General features: G+C 53.5%; 1 protein-coding gene across 2 annotated transcripts in view; it reads right to left on the reverse strand.

The window, feature by feature from the left end:
- Mgat5b (alpha-1,6-mannosylglycoprotein 6-beta-N-acetylglucosaminyltransferase B) overlaps positions 1-17488 on the reverse strand; it is a 66710-nt gene that overhangs the window by 37426 nt on the left and 11796 nt on the right. For both annotated transcript variants that reach the window (XM_052195803.1, XM_052195802.1), the window contains exons 3-8: positions 16607-16754; positions 4474-4589; positions 3892-3965; positions 2765-2935; positions 2036-2200; positions 1002-1171 (exon numbers count right to left, since the gene is read on the reverse strand). In XM_052195803.1, the coding sequence (XP_052051763.1) occupies positions 1002-1171; positions 2036-2200; positions 2765-2935; positions 3892-3965; positions 4474-4589; positions 16607-16754 (844 nt within the window). The remainder of the gene's footprint in view (positions 1-1001; positions 1172-2035; positions 2201-2764; positions 2936-3891; positions 3966-4473; positions 4590-16606; positions 16755-17488) is intronic.

The raw sequence follows: 17488 nt of genomic DNA on the forward strand, positions 1-17488 counted from the left end.
TTGGCCTGTGGGTGTGGGACCAGGGCTCCGGGACAACTCCCCACTGGCTCCTTTTAGTTTCCCAGTTCCTTGGTGTTTGGAGGCAACAGGGTTGCTTCTCAGCTGGTAGCAGCCCGCTTCCAGAGCTCCCTGTCGGCACTATAGGTATGCAGCACCACCCTGGTCCCATCATCTCTCTCCCCTTCAAAGAGGGTCCACTCTTGTCCCTGTCACTTGCTCTAGAGACACCTTTTAACCTTACTGTGCCCACAGGATAGCATGGCCATAGAGTGACTCAGGCCTTGAAGGTGACCCTCCAAAGTGCTAGCTGATGTTAATGCCCCTCTCAACCGCACAGCCCAGCCCCCACTTCCTCATCCCTATCCTTTGGTACTCCTCTGTCTGTCTGACTGCCTATCTGACTTTGTCTGTCTGTCTGTCTCTCTCTCTCACACGCACACTCCAGTTCTTTTGTATTCTGCATGCTCCTACTCTCCGTACCCCACCTCACCCCCCCCCCCCCGTTCTCACACACAATCTTTTAGGGTGCGGGTGTGTCTGTGTTCCACCGTTCCAGAAGGACCTCGACAAGCCCAGCACTGGCAGTCAGCATCACCTGTCAACTCTAGTGCCCTCGTAGGAAGAGTCGAGCCCCAAACACACGCCCTGAAGACTATGCCCACCCCACCAGGAAGACAGCAGTGGCGGGAGGGGGGATCTCATGTGCATATGGAGACTCCTCTCTCAAGGCATCCTGCAGGAGCCTGTGTGTGAGCACAAACCCAGACCCTAGTTTCTCAGCAAAGACCAAGAGCTTGCAGACTGGTGCTATGCAAGCACACTTCCTCCGTGGATTCTGAAAACAAACAGGCGCCTGCTCGGAAGAGCGAGCGGGAAGCAGATACGCGGGCGGGCGGAGGACCAACATCTGACAGAGGGCGGCCTCCAGGCTGTGGGCCGCACAGGCACAGCATTTGTCCTCTCCCTCCCCCACCAGCATGTGAATGGCTCTTGGCACTCACCTCTGCAGCTCCTTCAGGGAGACTGTGATCCGCAGGCTGTGGCCCAGCACGTAGAGAGCAGCCAGAATGTCTGCCCACTGCACCATCTCTCCCAGAGGCCCGCCCTTCAGCACCCTTGGGCTGAACACGTCCCCAGACTCCTCTGTCAGGAAGCCGATGTGGACAAGGATCTGGTGGGCGGGACATAGAGCCTGTCAGAGGGCAGCAGCAGCAGCAACAGCCCTTAGGTCTGTATACCCCACCCCCTGGATCACCGCAGAAGACCATCCACAGCACACAGGGCCTCTAGGCCAGGCCTGGTTGGCTGCTTGTAGACCCAGAACGTTGGGGCTGTAGGTGTTGGTGGTTATGTGACTGCCTCATGCGGTCTACTTTGCAGATGGAAGAGTGGACAACGTACACACGGACGAGACGACAAGACAGTCAAGTCAGAGCTTTATGAAATACAGGGGCTCCGAAAGAAACAGAGGGAGGTGACAAGCAGGCAGCTCTCCATTATGTGAATAAAGGGATGGATGGACAACGGACAGATGGGTAGACAGATGGATAGACAGACAGATGGACAGAAGGATGGACAGATGGGCCAGCAATCCTTCTCAGTCTGTTATTCCTAGACTCCTACACCCTTTCTGTCTGATTTGATGAAAATGTCCCAAGGATGCAGGACCTCCAGGGGCTGATCATCCTGGCCCAGCCTGAGAAGGGGTCAGGGCCTCAACCATCCATCCTGACCCTGGTTCTCTTAAGTCCTGTGACTGAATCCAGTTAAAAGAATCTAATGCCACTGGTTCAAGGTCATGCACCATGCTCAGCCAGAACTCCCTGTCTACCTGTGACCACCTGATACCCTCTGTCGGTTTGGAACCACAGGCTCATGTCCACTTAGAACTGGACCCTCATGGCCATGCCCACCTGAGCCCCACGCCCACCTGGAGCCCCACGCCCACCTGGAGGTCCACCTGGAGCCCCACGCCTACCTGGAGCCCCAGTGCAGTAAGCACTTTGTCCAAGCACCCCCTGAAAGGATAACATACTTGCTTCTGGTCCCTCCGGGTGTCCCCCAGCTTCTGTGCCAGGTACTTGGCAGCCTTGGTCCACTGTGCGGTGAACCGCCTGGTTCGCTTCTTCATAAAGATGAGGGACTCCTTCCCACTGCCCATCAGCTCCAGGAGGTGGGACAGGTTGCTCCGGAACACAGCCTAAGTTGAGGCCATAGGCCAGTTCCCTCAATCCCTGGCCATCCATCCACCACCATCCCATCCCCGGCTTCCCAGACAGAAGCTGCCACCCACTGCAAGGTGGGCGTCTGCTGCAGTATCAGGGTGGGATCCTCTGCTTGTGCCTCCCAGTCTCACCCCAGCTGTCCTTCTCAGTTAACCACCCCCTCCCCCAGCCCTTCGGGGAGCTGATCAGCTCTAATCACCATGGATGGACTGCCTCTGAGTGGTGCCTTGAACCTGTTAACTCTCTAAGCCCGTGAATCTTCACCCATTACATCTACCCACAGAAGGACAAATACAGTGCCATGCTCTCAGAAAGCCCTCAGTACATGACAGCTATTATTGCTTTTATTCTTACCCATTAAGAGATTTCTCCAGAACTTCAACCTGCCTCCCAAGCAAGACCCCTGTACCGGATTCCACAGAAGGTGATCTGGGGATCCTCAGCTAGCAGAGCTGGGAGCCCCATTCCATGGGGCTTGAGGGTGTGTGCAGGAGTGAGGTTCCCTCCCACTGTCCTGAGGATATCCAGTCTAGGCCTACCTGGACTCTGGGAAGGGACTTGGGGGCTGTCCGGGCAGCTGTCTGGTTCCTCCAGGGCAGCGGGGGGCAGAACCACTCAACCTCACTGAGGTAGGTGAGGAAGGAGCACTCGGTGCCATCTACTCCAAAGAAGGCGTAGCAGGGGTCAGAGGTCCAGCGGGCACGCATCCACTGTGAGAAAGGTCAGGCCTGGGTTTGCAGCCAGCAACCCACACAGCACCTCATAGACTCCCCCAGCCACGGGGTCCCCAAGATCTCCCCAGTCAGGCAGGAGCTGTGAAGCATGCCCCAACCTAAAGATGCAGCAAAACAGTAGAGACATAACAACTGGACCAGGGAGGCTGGTCCAAGGCCGGCCAGCCCTCTACCACTGAGGATCAGAAAAGGAGGTAAGTCAGCTTCCCCGAAGCCTCAGAGGAGGGCCTCGGACCCAAGGCCTGGTGGACACAAAAGGGCCAAGCACCAACGCAAAGATCCAGGAGGTTCAGCAGCCATAGCTTCTGTATCCCGTGTCTTGTCAGATTAATTAGAGGCAGGGTCATAAGGTGCCCTCTATGGGGGGGGGGGCAGAGCCTCCAAAGGCTCTATGTGGTCTCTAAGAAAGGGGTCTGTAGCCCCTCAGTCTATCCTTAAAGGCACAGAGCTAGAAAGGAGCCATCTTTAAAGCTAAATAGATGAGTTCTCTGCATGCACAGACATTATGTAGTCAAAAGTGGCCCTGGAGGTGATCAGGAGGGGCCCTGGGTCCAACAAGCCATGAGCTAGGCAAGGAGAACCAAGACCAGACTCAAGGCCATTCCTTGCCAAGATGTCAGAATGGGTCTCTAGGTGGCCAAAGCCCTTGAAGGTGACAGACCCCAAAGACCCTAATCCCAACCCTAACCCTAACCCCTAACCCTAACCCCTAACCCTAACCCTGACCCATAACCCTGCACTTATGATTATCATGGTAAGCCCAGTGGAGAAAACATTTCTCGCTTGTGCTGGGTTAGGTACCTAGTCAACAAAGTCCAACTGGGACAGAAATCCAGAGCTGAGCTGGCCTGGGCGGAGCCTGGAGGAGGAGCCTCCCACCTGTCTGAGCCCCACCCTGTATCTTCCCTCAGGGAGGTCCCCTGGGGCCTCACCTCCACTTTCCCGGAACAGTCAGGGAACTTGGGATCACTGGGCGCTTCACACTGGTCTCTCCGACCTTCAGATACTGCAAAAATAGAAGATGGCTTATTAAGACACTGGGGCCTGGAGGCGGCCGAAGGGCTGTGGTAGGACGGAGCAGTGGTCACTGCTCCTGCCCCCTCACCTGAGGTTTCCTCCCACCCCACAGTCCTGGAGTCTAAGCTACCCTACTCCATTGGCTGAGCCTCCTCCAGGCTCAGAGCAGCAAGCTCTGACCAACAGCTATGGAGTGGCCTCCCAGATGGACACACCCCAAGTTCCCACAAATGACTCTTGCTTTTCCTGCGAACGGCAGATGGGCAGAGGCCTCTGGCTTTCCCCAAACCAAAAGGAAGGGCAGCAGCCCACTCTGACCTCCAGACCCTCAGGCAGGCCGGGTGGGGTAGACCAGGTCCCCCTACCGAGAGCCTCAAGTAGGGCCCCCAAGAACTAGGAAAGCACTACCAGAGAAATGGAACTTCCTGGAGGCTCTGCCTTATCCAGCAGGGCACTGGCCTCTGGGGACACAGGGCAGTGTCCTGGCTGTGACACACCCTTGCTATGCAGAATCAGGCTGTGGCGCAGGATCTGGTCCACCTTCACTGCGATGTCAGACACATTCTGGGCAATGGCCTGGATCCTTTCAATGAGGCTGGCCCCAGGGGTGAGCCTAGAGGGGAGGGGAGAGCCAGAGATAAACCCGTGGATGGTCAGCAGACAACGGTCAGCAGAGCCACAGCAGAAGCCAGGCCCTCTCCACCCTGCTCACACCATGGACACAGCAGTAAAGCACACGGGAGTCTGCCATGTTTACTGTGTTCTGAGTATGTCAGACAAGCGCCTGGGACTGACGCGGACAGAGAAACGTCTGTCTTCCTGCCAAGACCCTGAATAGATGAGCCCAGGGACCCCCAGATGACAGAGGCCTTTTGCTAGGCACAGCCATCTCATCGGAGTCTGTTCACACCTAGCTAGACAAGTTCGCACCAGCAACCTGGAGATCCGCCAGTGAACCAGTGCTGAGGGCCCATCCTTGTGTGTGCCTGGTCTGTATCTGTTTGTGTGTGGTGTGTGTCTCTGTTTGTGGTGTGTCTGTTCTGTGTTTCTGTGTGAGTCCATGCATATGAGTGTGATGTCTGTGTGTATGTCTTAGGAGTGTGTGTATGTGAGTGTGTGTGTGTATGTGTCTGTGTGAAAAGTATGTGTGTGTCTGTGTGGTATATGTGTGTGTGTATGAGTGTGTGTGAGTCTGTGTGTCTGTGCATATCTCTGTGTGTGTGTGTGTCTGTGTGTGTCTGTGTGACTGTGTGTGTGTGTGACTGTGTGTGTGTGCATGTGTATATATGTGGTGGGGAAGGAGGCAGGGCAGAATGACTGGTATCTCCCTCTACAGCTTTCCATCTTATAGAGGAAGTGTTGCTTACTGAACCTGCTGCTTCCTGATTGGCTAGATGGGCTGAGCAGCAAGGACCCTCTAGTCTTAGACTCCCCAGGGCTGGGATAATAGGCTAGGGGACAAATGCATTAAGCTTTTTACATAAGTGCAAGAACTGCAAGTGCTCTTAACTGCTGCGCCATCTCTACCCCTTAGAGGCTGGAGAGATGGCTCAGCAGGTAAGAGCACTGACTGCTCTTCCAGAGGTCCTGAGTTCAATTCCCAGCAACCACATGGTGGCTCACAACCATCTGTAATAGGATCTGATGCACTCTTCTTGTGTGTCTGAAGACAGTGACAGTGTACTCATATACACAAAACAAGTAAATAATTCTTTTAAAAATATTTATTTTCTTTGCTGGTTGTGGTGGAGCACACCATTAATCCCAGCACCCAGAAGGCAGAAGGCAGGAAGATCATTATGAGTTCAAAGCCAGCCTACCCTACACAGTGAATTCCAAGACAGCTACAAAGTGAGGCTAGGTTTCAATTAAATTAATAAGACAAACAATTTAAGTATGCCTCTGTGCGTGTGTATGTGTGTGTGTGTGTGTGTGTGTGTGTGTGTGTACAGTTGCCTATGGATTCCTGTGAACTGGACTTACAGCTATTTGTAAGCCACCTAGATTGGGAGCCGGGATCTGAACCCTGGTCCTTGTGACTGAGCAGCAAGTGACCCTAACCACTGTGCCATCTCTTCAACTCCCTTTCATTATTCTACCACAGTCTCATGTAGCCCACAGTGGTCTCAAACTCCCTATGTGGTGGAAGATGACCTTGAACTTCTGACCCTCCTGCGTTCCCCTCCCAAATGCTGGCATTACATTGAGCCCCCCTGTGTCTGGTCCACGTGGTGCTGGGGACAGAACCCAGGGCTAAGCAGGCATTCTACCAACTAAACCACATCCCCAGCCTACTTCTCTGGATCTTGAAAGAACTCTGGACATGGTCATTAGACCCTCTATTTTTCTCCATCAGTATGGGGCCGCTTTGATTTTTGGAGAATTTATTTCCTTTTTGATTACTGGCCAGTGCTCTGGGAATCGCATTAGTTGTTAGATGAAGTATTTATCTCGTGGCGCAAGCTACTATTGAGACAGCTCCCACTCTGCAGGCCTTGTCTTCCCGTCAAGCACAGCCCTGGGGTCTTCTCCAGGAAGCCACTTGCTTTCAATACTTAAACTCTACTTGTTTTGATTCTCACCTCGCCTTCTGGCTTCACAGTTTTGCATACACACACACACACACACAGATACACACACACAAATACAGACACAAACATACACATACATACACATGAGACATGTGCACACATATAAACACACAGACACAAAGACAGACCCACATGCAGACACATACACACACAGATAGACAAAGAGAGAGACATACATGCACACAAATATAGACAGAAACATATACACACATACACATGAGGCATGTGCACATATATAAGCATAGACACACAGACAGACACACAAGCACAGACACATACAGAGAGAGACATATATGCACATAAATACAGACACAAACACATATATACACAGACACACAGACACAGATACACACATACACACAAACACACAAACACAAACAGTAACAAATACACAGCTATAAACAGAGACATACATAGACACACACACACATACACATACATACATACACACACACACACACACACACACATACACACTGTGTGCTTCAAGTACTTGGTCTGCATGGATACCTAGCATAGAAAGTGTATAAAGGGTCTTTCCAACCTATGCCCCACCTGGGCATGCAAACCTCAGGCTGGGTGAGCTGCCTGTCGGAGAAGTAGTGGTCCTGGATAGCGAACTGCTGTGTCAGGACCACCATCCTCTCTTCCCTTCATCTAATAAGGAGCACAGAGAACGACGGAGAGCTAAAAAGTTCCAAAGGCAGATTGCGCGTCTTCCACACCAGCCTGGGACGGACAGGACAGCATCTCTGTCAGAGTGCAGCATTCCCTCCCAGGTTCTGGGACTACAGGCACCGCCATGCCTGGTTTATGTGTTGCTGGGGACTGAACCCAGGGCTGAAGTGACTGGAAGAGATGGTCTGGGATACAGGCTGAGACTTGGGGAGCCCTAGCACTAAGGCTGAGACTTGAGGAGCCCCAGCACACAAGGCTGTGGTGCCTCCATGTCTACCAGGTCAATCTGCTGACACATAGGGCTGCCAAGACCATGCTAAGGACTCCTGACAGGAGAAAAGGGCCAAGCAACCCACACGGGGACCAGCTGGGGATTCTGGCAGCACTGAGCCCAGCTCGCTGCCACAAAGCCACGTTTCTGTAGGTATCTCTCCATCTTCCCTCCCAGAACCCCACGTTCCCCATGCTACAGGGCCTGTCTGAGCTCTCCAGCAGAGGCGGGAGTCCCCATGAGCAGGACGGCTTTCATACAGAGACCGACCTCGCCAGTGTGGGCCTGTGCTCAGAGACCCATTGACTGTAGGCTGAGTAGCATCTATCTCACCAAACTCACATTCCCCGATAACCTTGGGATGCGCCCTATTTGGAAACAGGGTCTGTGAGATTAGGGAGGATGAGATCTTGCTGGATTAGGGGTAACACTAAATCTAATAACCGAGACCCTAGCCTTTCACTTGTTCCTGACCCTCCTAGTTGGACATGGCCTCTCAGGTGCGGGTGGGGAAGGTAAGGGACTCCGGAGATGTCATTTTGTATGCTGCCACCTGTGCTGGCGTGGGTTTCTTCAGTGATACAGCTGGCAGAGTCGCCCTTGCCCTTGTCTACGTGGTGCCATGCTGGAGCTGGACAGACCTGCCTGCTCTGCAGGTGCTCTCTCTGTGCTGAATAGGTATTCCCCTGGGTCTCTCCGCAGAAGCCAAGGGACAAGTGGGCACCAAAGTGATACAGGCCAGGAAGCGCCAAGGTCAGCTCTGACCTGCTGTGCTAGGATCCACCACGAGCCCTGGAGGACACCCTGGCTTCAGACATGAGCCCCAGGACTGGGAGGGAATACAGGTGAAATGTCGCTTATTTCCTGCCACGTGATGTGTAGCTACCCTACAACATAAACCAGCCACCAGCCACTGAACAAAGAAAGCTACTTTTGCTCCTTCAACACGTGATGTTGAAGGCTCCAGAGGTTGGGAAGTTCTCTTCCCGGCTGATTTCTCTGACTAAACTCAAGCATCATCATCCTATGGCCTCGGTGGCTCTCACTGGGGGACAGAGGGATCAGCTGACCTTCAAGCCTGGACGCATTACTTAGGTTTGTCGAGACAGGGTTTCTCTGTGTAGCCCTGGCTGTCCTGGAACTCACTCTGTAGACCAGGCTGGACTCGAACTCAGAAATCCACCTGCCTCTGCCTCCTACATGCTGGGATTAAAGGCGTGCGCCACCACTGCCGGGCTTGGACGCATTATTTAGATTATTGGGAACAGTGAAGCAGAGAGCCAGAGGGCCTGGGGGTAAAGCCTGGCTTTCCCCTTGCAGCAGGTGACCCTGGGAGGGTTGGGTTACACAAGTCCTGTAAACTCAGGAAACAAAAGCAAAGTTCCTTTGAAATGGCAACACTTGAGTATAGAGTGGGTAGTTACTAAGGCTTGAACCTGTGGCCTCGCACATGCTAGGCAAGTGGGATGCCACCGTACCAACCTCCCAGCCCTCTCAGCACGCTTCTCCTCTTCCCTCTTCAAGCAGACACCCTATCTATCCCTGAGGAAACAGTGGAGGCTCAGCCACTGAGGAAAACACTGAACTTTTTTGGAGGATTCAGCAATTCTCCTACAATAAGCATTTTTTTTTTTTTGCATAAAACATATCACCAGCACGGGCTTTAAATAGTGCCGCAGCGTCTGTCGGACTTAACAAGCTCCAGTCATTCCAAACAAAATCACTTGGCGTCACTATTATTAAACTGGACTTAACATTCGCACAGCACTTTCTATTTTCAAATAATAGACGATTAGGCTCCTCACGCTGAGACGCTTTTCCACAAATGGCAGAGATGCAGGGTCCGAGGCCTCCGTGCCCAGATTTGTGGCTCGGGAAATAAATATGTGGGTTGAAAAGAAAAGAGGGGGCCAGAGTGCAATCGGTAGAGGGCTCGCCCCCTGTGCACAAACCCTGAGTTTGATCCCCCACATAAACTGGGCACAGGGGCACAGGGGCACAGGGGCATGCTGGAACCCTAACACTTAGGAGGTGGAGGCAGGAGGATCAGAAGTTCAAAGCCATCTTCGGCTATATAGATAGTTAAAAGCTGGGACAAATGGGACAGAGACGGAGGGACAGACAGACAGACAGACAGAACTTCGCATCCCTCCAAGCAGGAGGTGCAGCAATGTAGATTTAAGACAGGCAAGAATGTACCACGTCACTCAGCAGAGGCCACACTCAGTAAAGCAGGGACTGAAGAAAAGGCCAGCCGGTCCAGGGTCGAAACCCTTGAGGTCCAACCACCCCCAGTGCAGGCAGCAAAAGCCAAAAGTGTTCCAAAGGGTTTCCTTGGAAACAACCCTGCTGTCCCCACAGGGCCATCAACAGACTTCCTCTAGCTGGAGCAGTGGCCCAGGTGGGAACCTACTGCCCAGGGGCCTTTCTCAGCACCCACTCAGCCTGGCCTAGAGTCATGGGCCCCTCTTCAATCCCACCCCCAACAAACGTGGCGGTTAATCCGTTGTCCTGGCTCTCCCATAGGGGCAAAGCCGGCCGCTCAGCCCCTCAGCTCTGTGACCAGGAGCAGCCCTAGTTCTATTTGAGCCCCTGTCCCTCCTCTGTAGCCTGGACATCATCGGGCTGTCGGTGAAGAGGAAGATCTGGCAGCGTTCTGGGAGGGTGACCCACCCACGGCCACCCCTCATCACCCCTCAGCTTTACCAGTTCGTGTGTCCCCAACATGTTACTGTGACTCAGGGTGTGGTCCCGAATAGAAAGCCCCCCCCCAACACACTGATCAGTACACCCAAACTTGTCACAGAGCTCCCCCTGTGGGCACTGTGGCCTCAATAGGCTGCTCAGGGCCCAACGTCCTAGGACAGTCTCCCCCAAATCTGCCAACTGACCTTTCATTGTATAGCTTGGACTGGGAAGTGTCCCACAGCTGATAAAAAGACTTTCCTGGGTTCTCACATCAGGCTAGGGTTGAGGGAGGTCAGGAGGACAGTGTCACGCTGACCCTGACTGCTTCTCTCTGTCTCTACCACATACACGGAGGCTAAGGACACACCTTCCCCGCTATTTCATGCCGGCCCCCATGCCAAGCAACCAGGCCTCATTCAGAAAGCAGAGAAAGCTGTCCCAGGCTGACACCAGCCTCTACAATCGCCAAAGCTCACACTGAGATCTACTCTAAGGTACCCTGGCAGATAGGTAACATCACAGGCCTGTCACCCCAGGTGCTCTGCGGAACCCCGGCTCAGGGTGTATATTGTTCTCTACCACTTCCAGACCCAAGCAGGGAAATTCTGCCATCTGCAGTCACCAGACCATCATCAACTCCTTCCAGGCCTGTCCCCAACAAGGCCCCCAAAGACAGGGCCCCACAAGGTCATCATGAATTCCAGGCGAGTCCCCTTACCCCAGAGGTGACACACTAGGCCTCCCGGAGAAGGAGGTTTAATTCCGCAAGTTGCTCTGTGATTTATGAGGGTTACATTCAATTAACAGGAGCATCGATCTCCCTGCAGCTGGCCAGCAAGCTCACTGGGAATAATTGTATTACGAAACAAAGTGCTTTCAAAACACAGAAACCTACATAGCTAGGTGGCCGGGGAATTAGACAGCAATACACACACACATACACACATACAAACACACACCATGGGAAACGGTTGTTCTGTGACTCCCTGTGTCTCCGCGCACCCCAGCCTCAGTCCCTGTCACCTATCCCAGCCTCAGCCCCTGTTGAGGTGAGTCTTGGAGGTTGCAAGCAGATGGTGTGAGATTGACCGGTCCCTTTCTCGGTGATAAAAGAAAGGACACTTCACCCCAAAGCCTAAAATAAGCTCTTCAACTTGACAGGCTCTAGAGTCACCTAGGAGACAAGCTTGTAGGTGTGTCTCTTACATGGAGGAAATCTTTAAACTGGGTCAACTGAGGTGGAAGGCCCACCCAGCCCATCGCATGGCCTGGGGTCCTCACTGAATAAAAATTGAGACAGCACACTGAGCACCAAGCAACACTCTCTCTGCTTCCTGACTGTGGACTCACTGTGGCCAGGAGCCTTACCCTCCTGAGGCCACGCCTTATCCTCCATGATCGACAGTACCCTCAAACTGCGAGCCACAGTAAACCCTTCCTTAAGTTGCTTTTGTTGGGTACACTGTCGTGGTAGTGAGAAAGGTAACTAATACGTTGTGTAAGTGCTGGCCACTGTTAGGTTCTGCTCTGTAGACTTCCCGCTTCAGCACACACTAGAAGACACAGCAGGAAGGACCCAGAGCCGCCTGGATCTCCTGGCCCAGCCCCCCCCCCCCCCGCCCCCCGGGGCACACTGGACCCAGGGCCTTGGTCATCTGGTCCTTCCCTGGCTTTGGCTCCTTGCAGGTTCCCTTAAGCTTGGCCTGTTCTCACCCTGAGCCCCAGAGGTAGTTCTTCAGGTAGTCTAGCTGGTCGATGACATCACCATTATCTCGTAGTCCCTCACTGCCAGCCTGGCCCCTCTCCAGCCCTAAAGAAGACCAGCTTTGGGTGGTTTACCAAAATGTCTTCCCTTCAGTGAGCCTGGTGTCAAACCCAGAGCCTCACCCAGAGGTTGACACGACCTCACTCAGCATGGGACTTGAGAAGAATAGGACCCATCTTGTAAAGTTGAGATTGAAACACCCCCACCTTGCACACACACACACACACACACACACACACACCCCTTGCACTCACACAGAGGCCCCAGGAGGCTGACCTTTCTGTGTCTGCAGTTCGTGAACCCAACCCCCACATAGCCACCAACACAGTTGGAAAAAAAAAAAGAAAGCTATATTCCCCACCCCACCCCCCTCACCCCCGAACGAGAAAGTGGCTGTGTCTTCTTCCTGCACTTTAAGCAGAATTCTCCACACTTATGCTATGGCTCTATTTATAACCACAGTTCCCCCACTTTAACACTCATATCCTTGCATCGAGGGCTGGGCACTGAGGCACACACCTGTAACCCTTAAAACTGTCTTTCCCACATGCCAAGCAGGCAGTCCCTGCTCACAGGGTCATCTCAGGTGTGCGGCTGGCTCAGGCTCAGGCACGCGGCATGGAGCTGCTGTCTGTAATTATTTCCCACCCAGTTCCTCACTGCTTCTTGGGTAGCCTTCCCCTGCTCTGGAGTCCCAGCCGGGACTCTGCAGACCCAGGGAACAGTCAAGAGACATGTACTTGAACACAGACGGCCAGCCGCCAACTTCAGAGCTGTCGCCCGCTGCTGCTGAAGCCTGATGGGAAATTCAAAGATCATAGCTATTTGGCTGTAGGATGCATATTACAGTGGCGTTTGCCTCAAAGCTGCCTTCCTAATTATGTTTTCCTAGGCTAAAATAGCAATCTCGCTTTCCCCAAGGACACACCAGCCACCTCAGAAAGCAAGACGCTAAGAAGCTTCCAGAAGGACAGGAGGAGGACGGCCCCAGGTAATTCTGAAGGGAGGATCCAAGGGCAGGTGGCAACCGTGGCGAGCAGGGGTGGGAGGACTTTCCTGTAGCTCTGCCTGGTTAATCACGGTTAACCCCAGGTGGCTGGGGTGGGACGGGGCTGGTGTATGTGAACACACAGACTCCCAAGGGCCCTGGCGCGCCCCCATCTCTCTCCCTGGGTCCCAAAGCCACAGTGTCCCTGCAATTTATAGCTCTGCCTGAGGAGTTTGATGGGCTCCGCTGGTCATGATAGATGGCTGCTATTTCTCCCAGATAGAGCTGGGATGTGGCTGGCGCTCCCCCACCTGCAGGGCTCCCTCCTTCCCCGGGAGCAGATGAAGGGCAAGGGGTGGAGGGAGGGTAGGCCAGCTCTGGAAGAAGCCAGTCAGTGAATGAGCAGTCTGCCGCCAAACTGGGTCCATGGACCGACCGTTGACTGTGCAGCTCACTGAGCCAGGGCCATGCGGGTGGCGAAAAACACACCTGTGGCCTGCAGTTGTTCCTGGGCCTAGACAGAAATGGAGCTGAGCCACAAGGCAGGGACAGGGACCTGAAGGGGACACAAAAGTGATGGAGTCCACCCAGAAGAGAAAGCTGCCTCATGTTGTGGAGCCCTAGGAAACAGGGCACCTCAGCCCCCTCGCCAGCTCCTTCCCAGCAGCCTCTCTGCTTCTGCCCTTGCCAATGAATAATCCATGCCTTACACAGCAGTCGGAGATATATTTTTAAATAAATCCATTCAACCCTGCATCTCAGCACACACAGACACACGCAAAAAAATAAAAAATTAAATCTAAATTTGAAAATCCAGGCTGTGGAGATGGCTCAGCAGGCAAAGATGCCTGCCCCCAGCCCTGACAGCCTGAAGTTAGTCCAGATCCCTGGACCCAGTGGAAGGAGAGAACTGACCCCACAAACTGTCCTCTGACCTTCATACATGCCATGGCGCCTGTACACACACACACACACACACACACACACACACACACAATTAAAAATAAATCCAGTGAGGCCTGGTGGTGCATACCCATAATCCCCAGACTCAAGAGAGAGGCTCAGAAGTTCCTCTGGTACACATCTAACTTAAGGCTATCCTGGACTACATGAGACCCTGTCTCAAAACACCCAAACTATGGGCTGTCGAGGTGGCTCAACAGAGAAAGCACATCACAACCACGGGCCCAGAGTGGGGTCCCAGAACCTATGTAGAGCCTAGGTAGGTGTGGCAACCAGCACAGGGGAGGCAGAAACAGGTCCTGAGGCAAGCTGGCCAGTGGACTAGTGGACTTGTTAAGCTTGAGGTTCAGCAAATAACCCCACCTCAATAAAGAAAGCAGAAAGCACTCCAGAGAGGCACTGCAGGTCCTCCTAACACTCGTATGTACTCAGGCGTGTACACGTGTGCACCCGAACACATGCAAACACACATTGTGCATACACAGCACACACACAAGCAGACACCAAAACAACACGTATAAATATGTAAATAAACAAGTAAACTGAGCAGCTACCCGTAGCTGAGAACAGGCTATAGCCAGTTCAGCCCACGTGACCTGCTCCTGTGCACCTTTCCCTCACTCACCACTCTCTGTCCTGTCAGCCTCCATATTGCCTCTCTGCTTCAACACACCAACCCCAGGACCTTTGCACTTACAGCTCTCAGTACCTCTGCTCCCTACCCCTGGCTTCATGTGGCTGACTCCCTCATCAATTGTGTGAAGAGCGCCTCTCCTACTCGCCCACCAGCCAGTCCTTCAGAGCCTGTGCCAGGGTCCAAGATGATCTCATGTGCTCCCTCTTATGGGATATTGCAGACCGCCCCACACAGGCCTTTACGTAGCTCATCACTTCCACTCTTGGTAACCCCAACACCCCGCGCTCTCCTTTATTCTGTTTGAGGCTAAATCCTAAGTGGCATCAGCTCTAAGTAGGGAACCAGTACCAAGGAAGCAGAGCTCGCTGTAGTGGGGGAGGGAAGGGCCCCTTCGGAAATAACTCTGTGGCAGGCACTGCACAGGATGCCCACCTGAGGCCCTGGTCCCAGCACTGCAATGCTAGTATGGACATTATCTGAACTGGAACCCAGGGGTCCGGAAGTGGCTCCGGTAATACAGTGCTTACCCAGCATGCACAAAGCCCCGGGTTCTGTCCCCAGCACCATAGCAACCAGGTGTAGTGGTACATGTCTATAATCCCATCACTCAGGAAGTAGAGGCAGAAGGATCTTAGAAGTTCAGGATCACCCTCAATTAGGCTGCAGCGGTTCTGAAGACGAGCCGCAGGCCAGGCCTAGTGCCTCCCAATGGTGCAACTGTGGCTGCTCCTGAAAAACTGTGCCTCAGTTTCCCCCTCTACAGAGATGAGTATACACACTGGTTGTAGTTGTGGGCTGATGTGTGGCTGTCCTAGAGGGAACTCCATGAGAGGACATGAGGTATTCAGCGTTGTATAGTTAAATCCCCCTAACCTGTGGCTGATGGTCTCCATCTGGGTGCCCCGGGCATTTGTTCAACAGGCCAGGCCAGCTTGGGGGTGACCCATGACCACCAGCAATCCAGGACAGACAAGCCAAATGGCAGGGAGTCCCATACCAATCCAAAGAAGCACACTGTGTCCCACTTCAATCATAGTTGGGGGTCCCACTAACAACCCTCCACCCCAGCACTCAGTAGGCTGAAGCAGGAAGATTGTAAGTTCAAGGCCATCTGGGTCAGACTGCACATCAACACACACACACACACACATATTCTCATGCATGTATATACACACTCACACGTACATACAGACATAGTCACGCACAGACACACGCATACTCACACACACACACACACACACACTCTCACAGGCACTCACACATTCACATGAACACAGATGCAGGCACTCACACACACACAGAGACATAGACACGCACAGACACACACAGGCATACTCTCTCATACACACGCGCATACACACACACACACACACACACACAGAGAAAGCGGGGGCAGGTGTGCACACCGTGCCTTTATAACAAGTATGATAGGTGTGTGTAGAAGAACCTAGACTGGGGGAAACTTAACACTAGGTGTGAACTGCTGTCTCCAGGGAGAAGCAGTAAGAGGGCCCTTCAGTTTTCACCAGAGGCACTTTATTTAATGAGGACAAAGAACAGTCTACAAGAAGACAAAATGTTAATGGTTGTTGAGCCTGGGGTGGAGGAGCCCGCATTCTGGATGTATTTCTACTCCTCTTTATGCAGGTGGAAGTAGATGGGGTGAAGTGGGGGTCAGAGGTGGGGGTGGAAGACCTGCTGTCTCTCTTCCTCTCCATCTTGTTCCCTGGAGACAGGGTATCTCAGGGAATCCAGACTGAGGCTGGAGCCCCTGTGATCTTCTGCTTCTGCCTCTCACAGCAGCACCCATCACCCAGGTTTAGGTGGGTGCTGGGATTTGAACTCGGGCCCTCTTGCTTGGGCAGCAAGTGTTTTTACACACTGAGCCATCTCCCCAACCCTGTTTTTTTTTTTTTTCCCCAGTCTTAAAATTTTTCTAGTTCACCAGAAAGGGGACTTTGGCTGAGCTCTAAAGGTGCATCTGAGGCTACGCTGGACCCCAGCACCCCAGGGGCACCCTAGCTCTGTGCCCTCCCCACCTCTCCTCACCTGTCTGCGGCTAAGTGCGCAGCGCTGGCGGTCCGGTGCAGTTCACTGCTGTTCTCCAGTCTGGCCAGCAAGTCCATGCGCTTCACCATCAGCTCCAGCAGGTCGCTCATCTTGCGAAGGGCGCCGCGGGACTCTGGGCCACCTGGCACTGTAGGCAGAGTTGGGAGCGTTTGTCAGGGGCGGTCATACTCCCAGCGCCATCTCCATCTTCCCAGACCACCTCACAGAAGGGGTAGGCAGTGTCTCTCCTGCCCATTCAACGGGACCCCTTTCTGTTTCCCCTTGGAAGAGACCAATCTGTAGAGCTAAGCTGCTCCCTCCCTGCTGGGAGGCTGAGGGGCTTTTGCTATCTCTTTGGCTTCTGATGCAATGAACCTCTAGGTGTAACCTCCTGAGCATCAAGGGTCTGTGAGGGCTGGGAAGGCCCCAGTAGAAGAAGGGAAGGCAGAGAACCCTCATGCCTTGCATGAGCCTGGAACCCCCAGTCAGGTTTCCATTGGCGTGGCTTTGTCCACTGATAGGGGCTCTCAAACCTTTTTTGTGTTTGCTTCCAGTGTGATTCTGATACTGGGTTAGCCTGCGCTCAGGGATCCGATTCTTATCTCAGCCACGCCCAGCCTCTAAGTCCTGTGTTCCCACCCCACCTCCTCTAGAAAATGGCAGTGCTCTTGTCCTGAGCCACGGGCACCTTCTAGGTGAGTTGCTCACCCCCTTAGAGTCCCTCCCCCCCTGCTGGGGAGAGTCTGTGCCGATGAAGCGAGAGGAAGTGAGGTTCACCCACTGGGCTCCCAGAAGCACCCAAGCTCCCCAGCATCTCCTTTCTGATCCCTCCGCTGTCAGCTGTGCACACCCCATGTGAGACCATCCTGGCCCGACGAGCCA

Source organism: Apodemus sylvaticus, chromosome 10 (assembly GCF_947179515.1).
Source record: "Apodemus sylvaticus chromosome 10, mApoSyl1.1, whole genome shotgun sequence".
NCBI lineage: Eukaryota > Metazoa > Chordata > Mammalia > Rodentia > Muridae > Apodemus > Apodemus sylvaticus.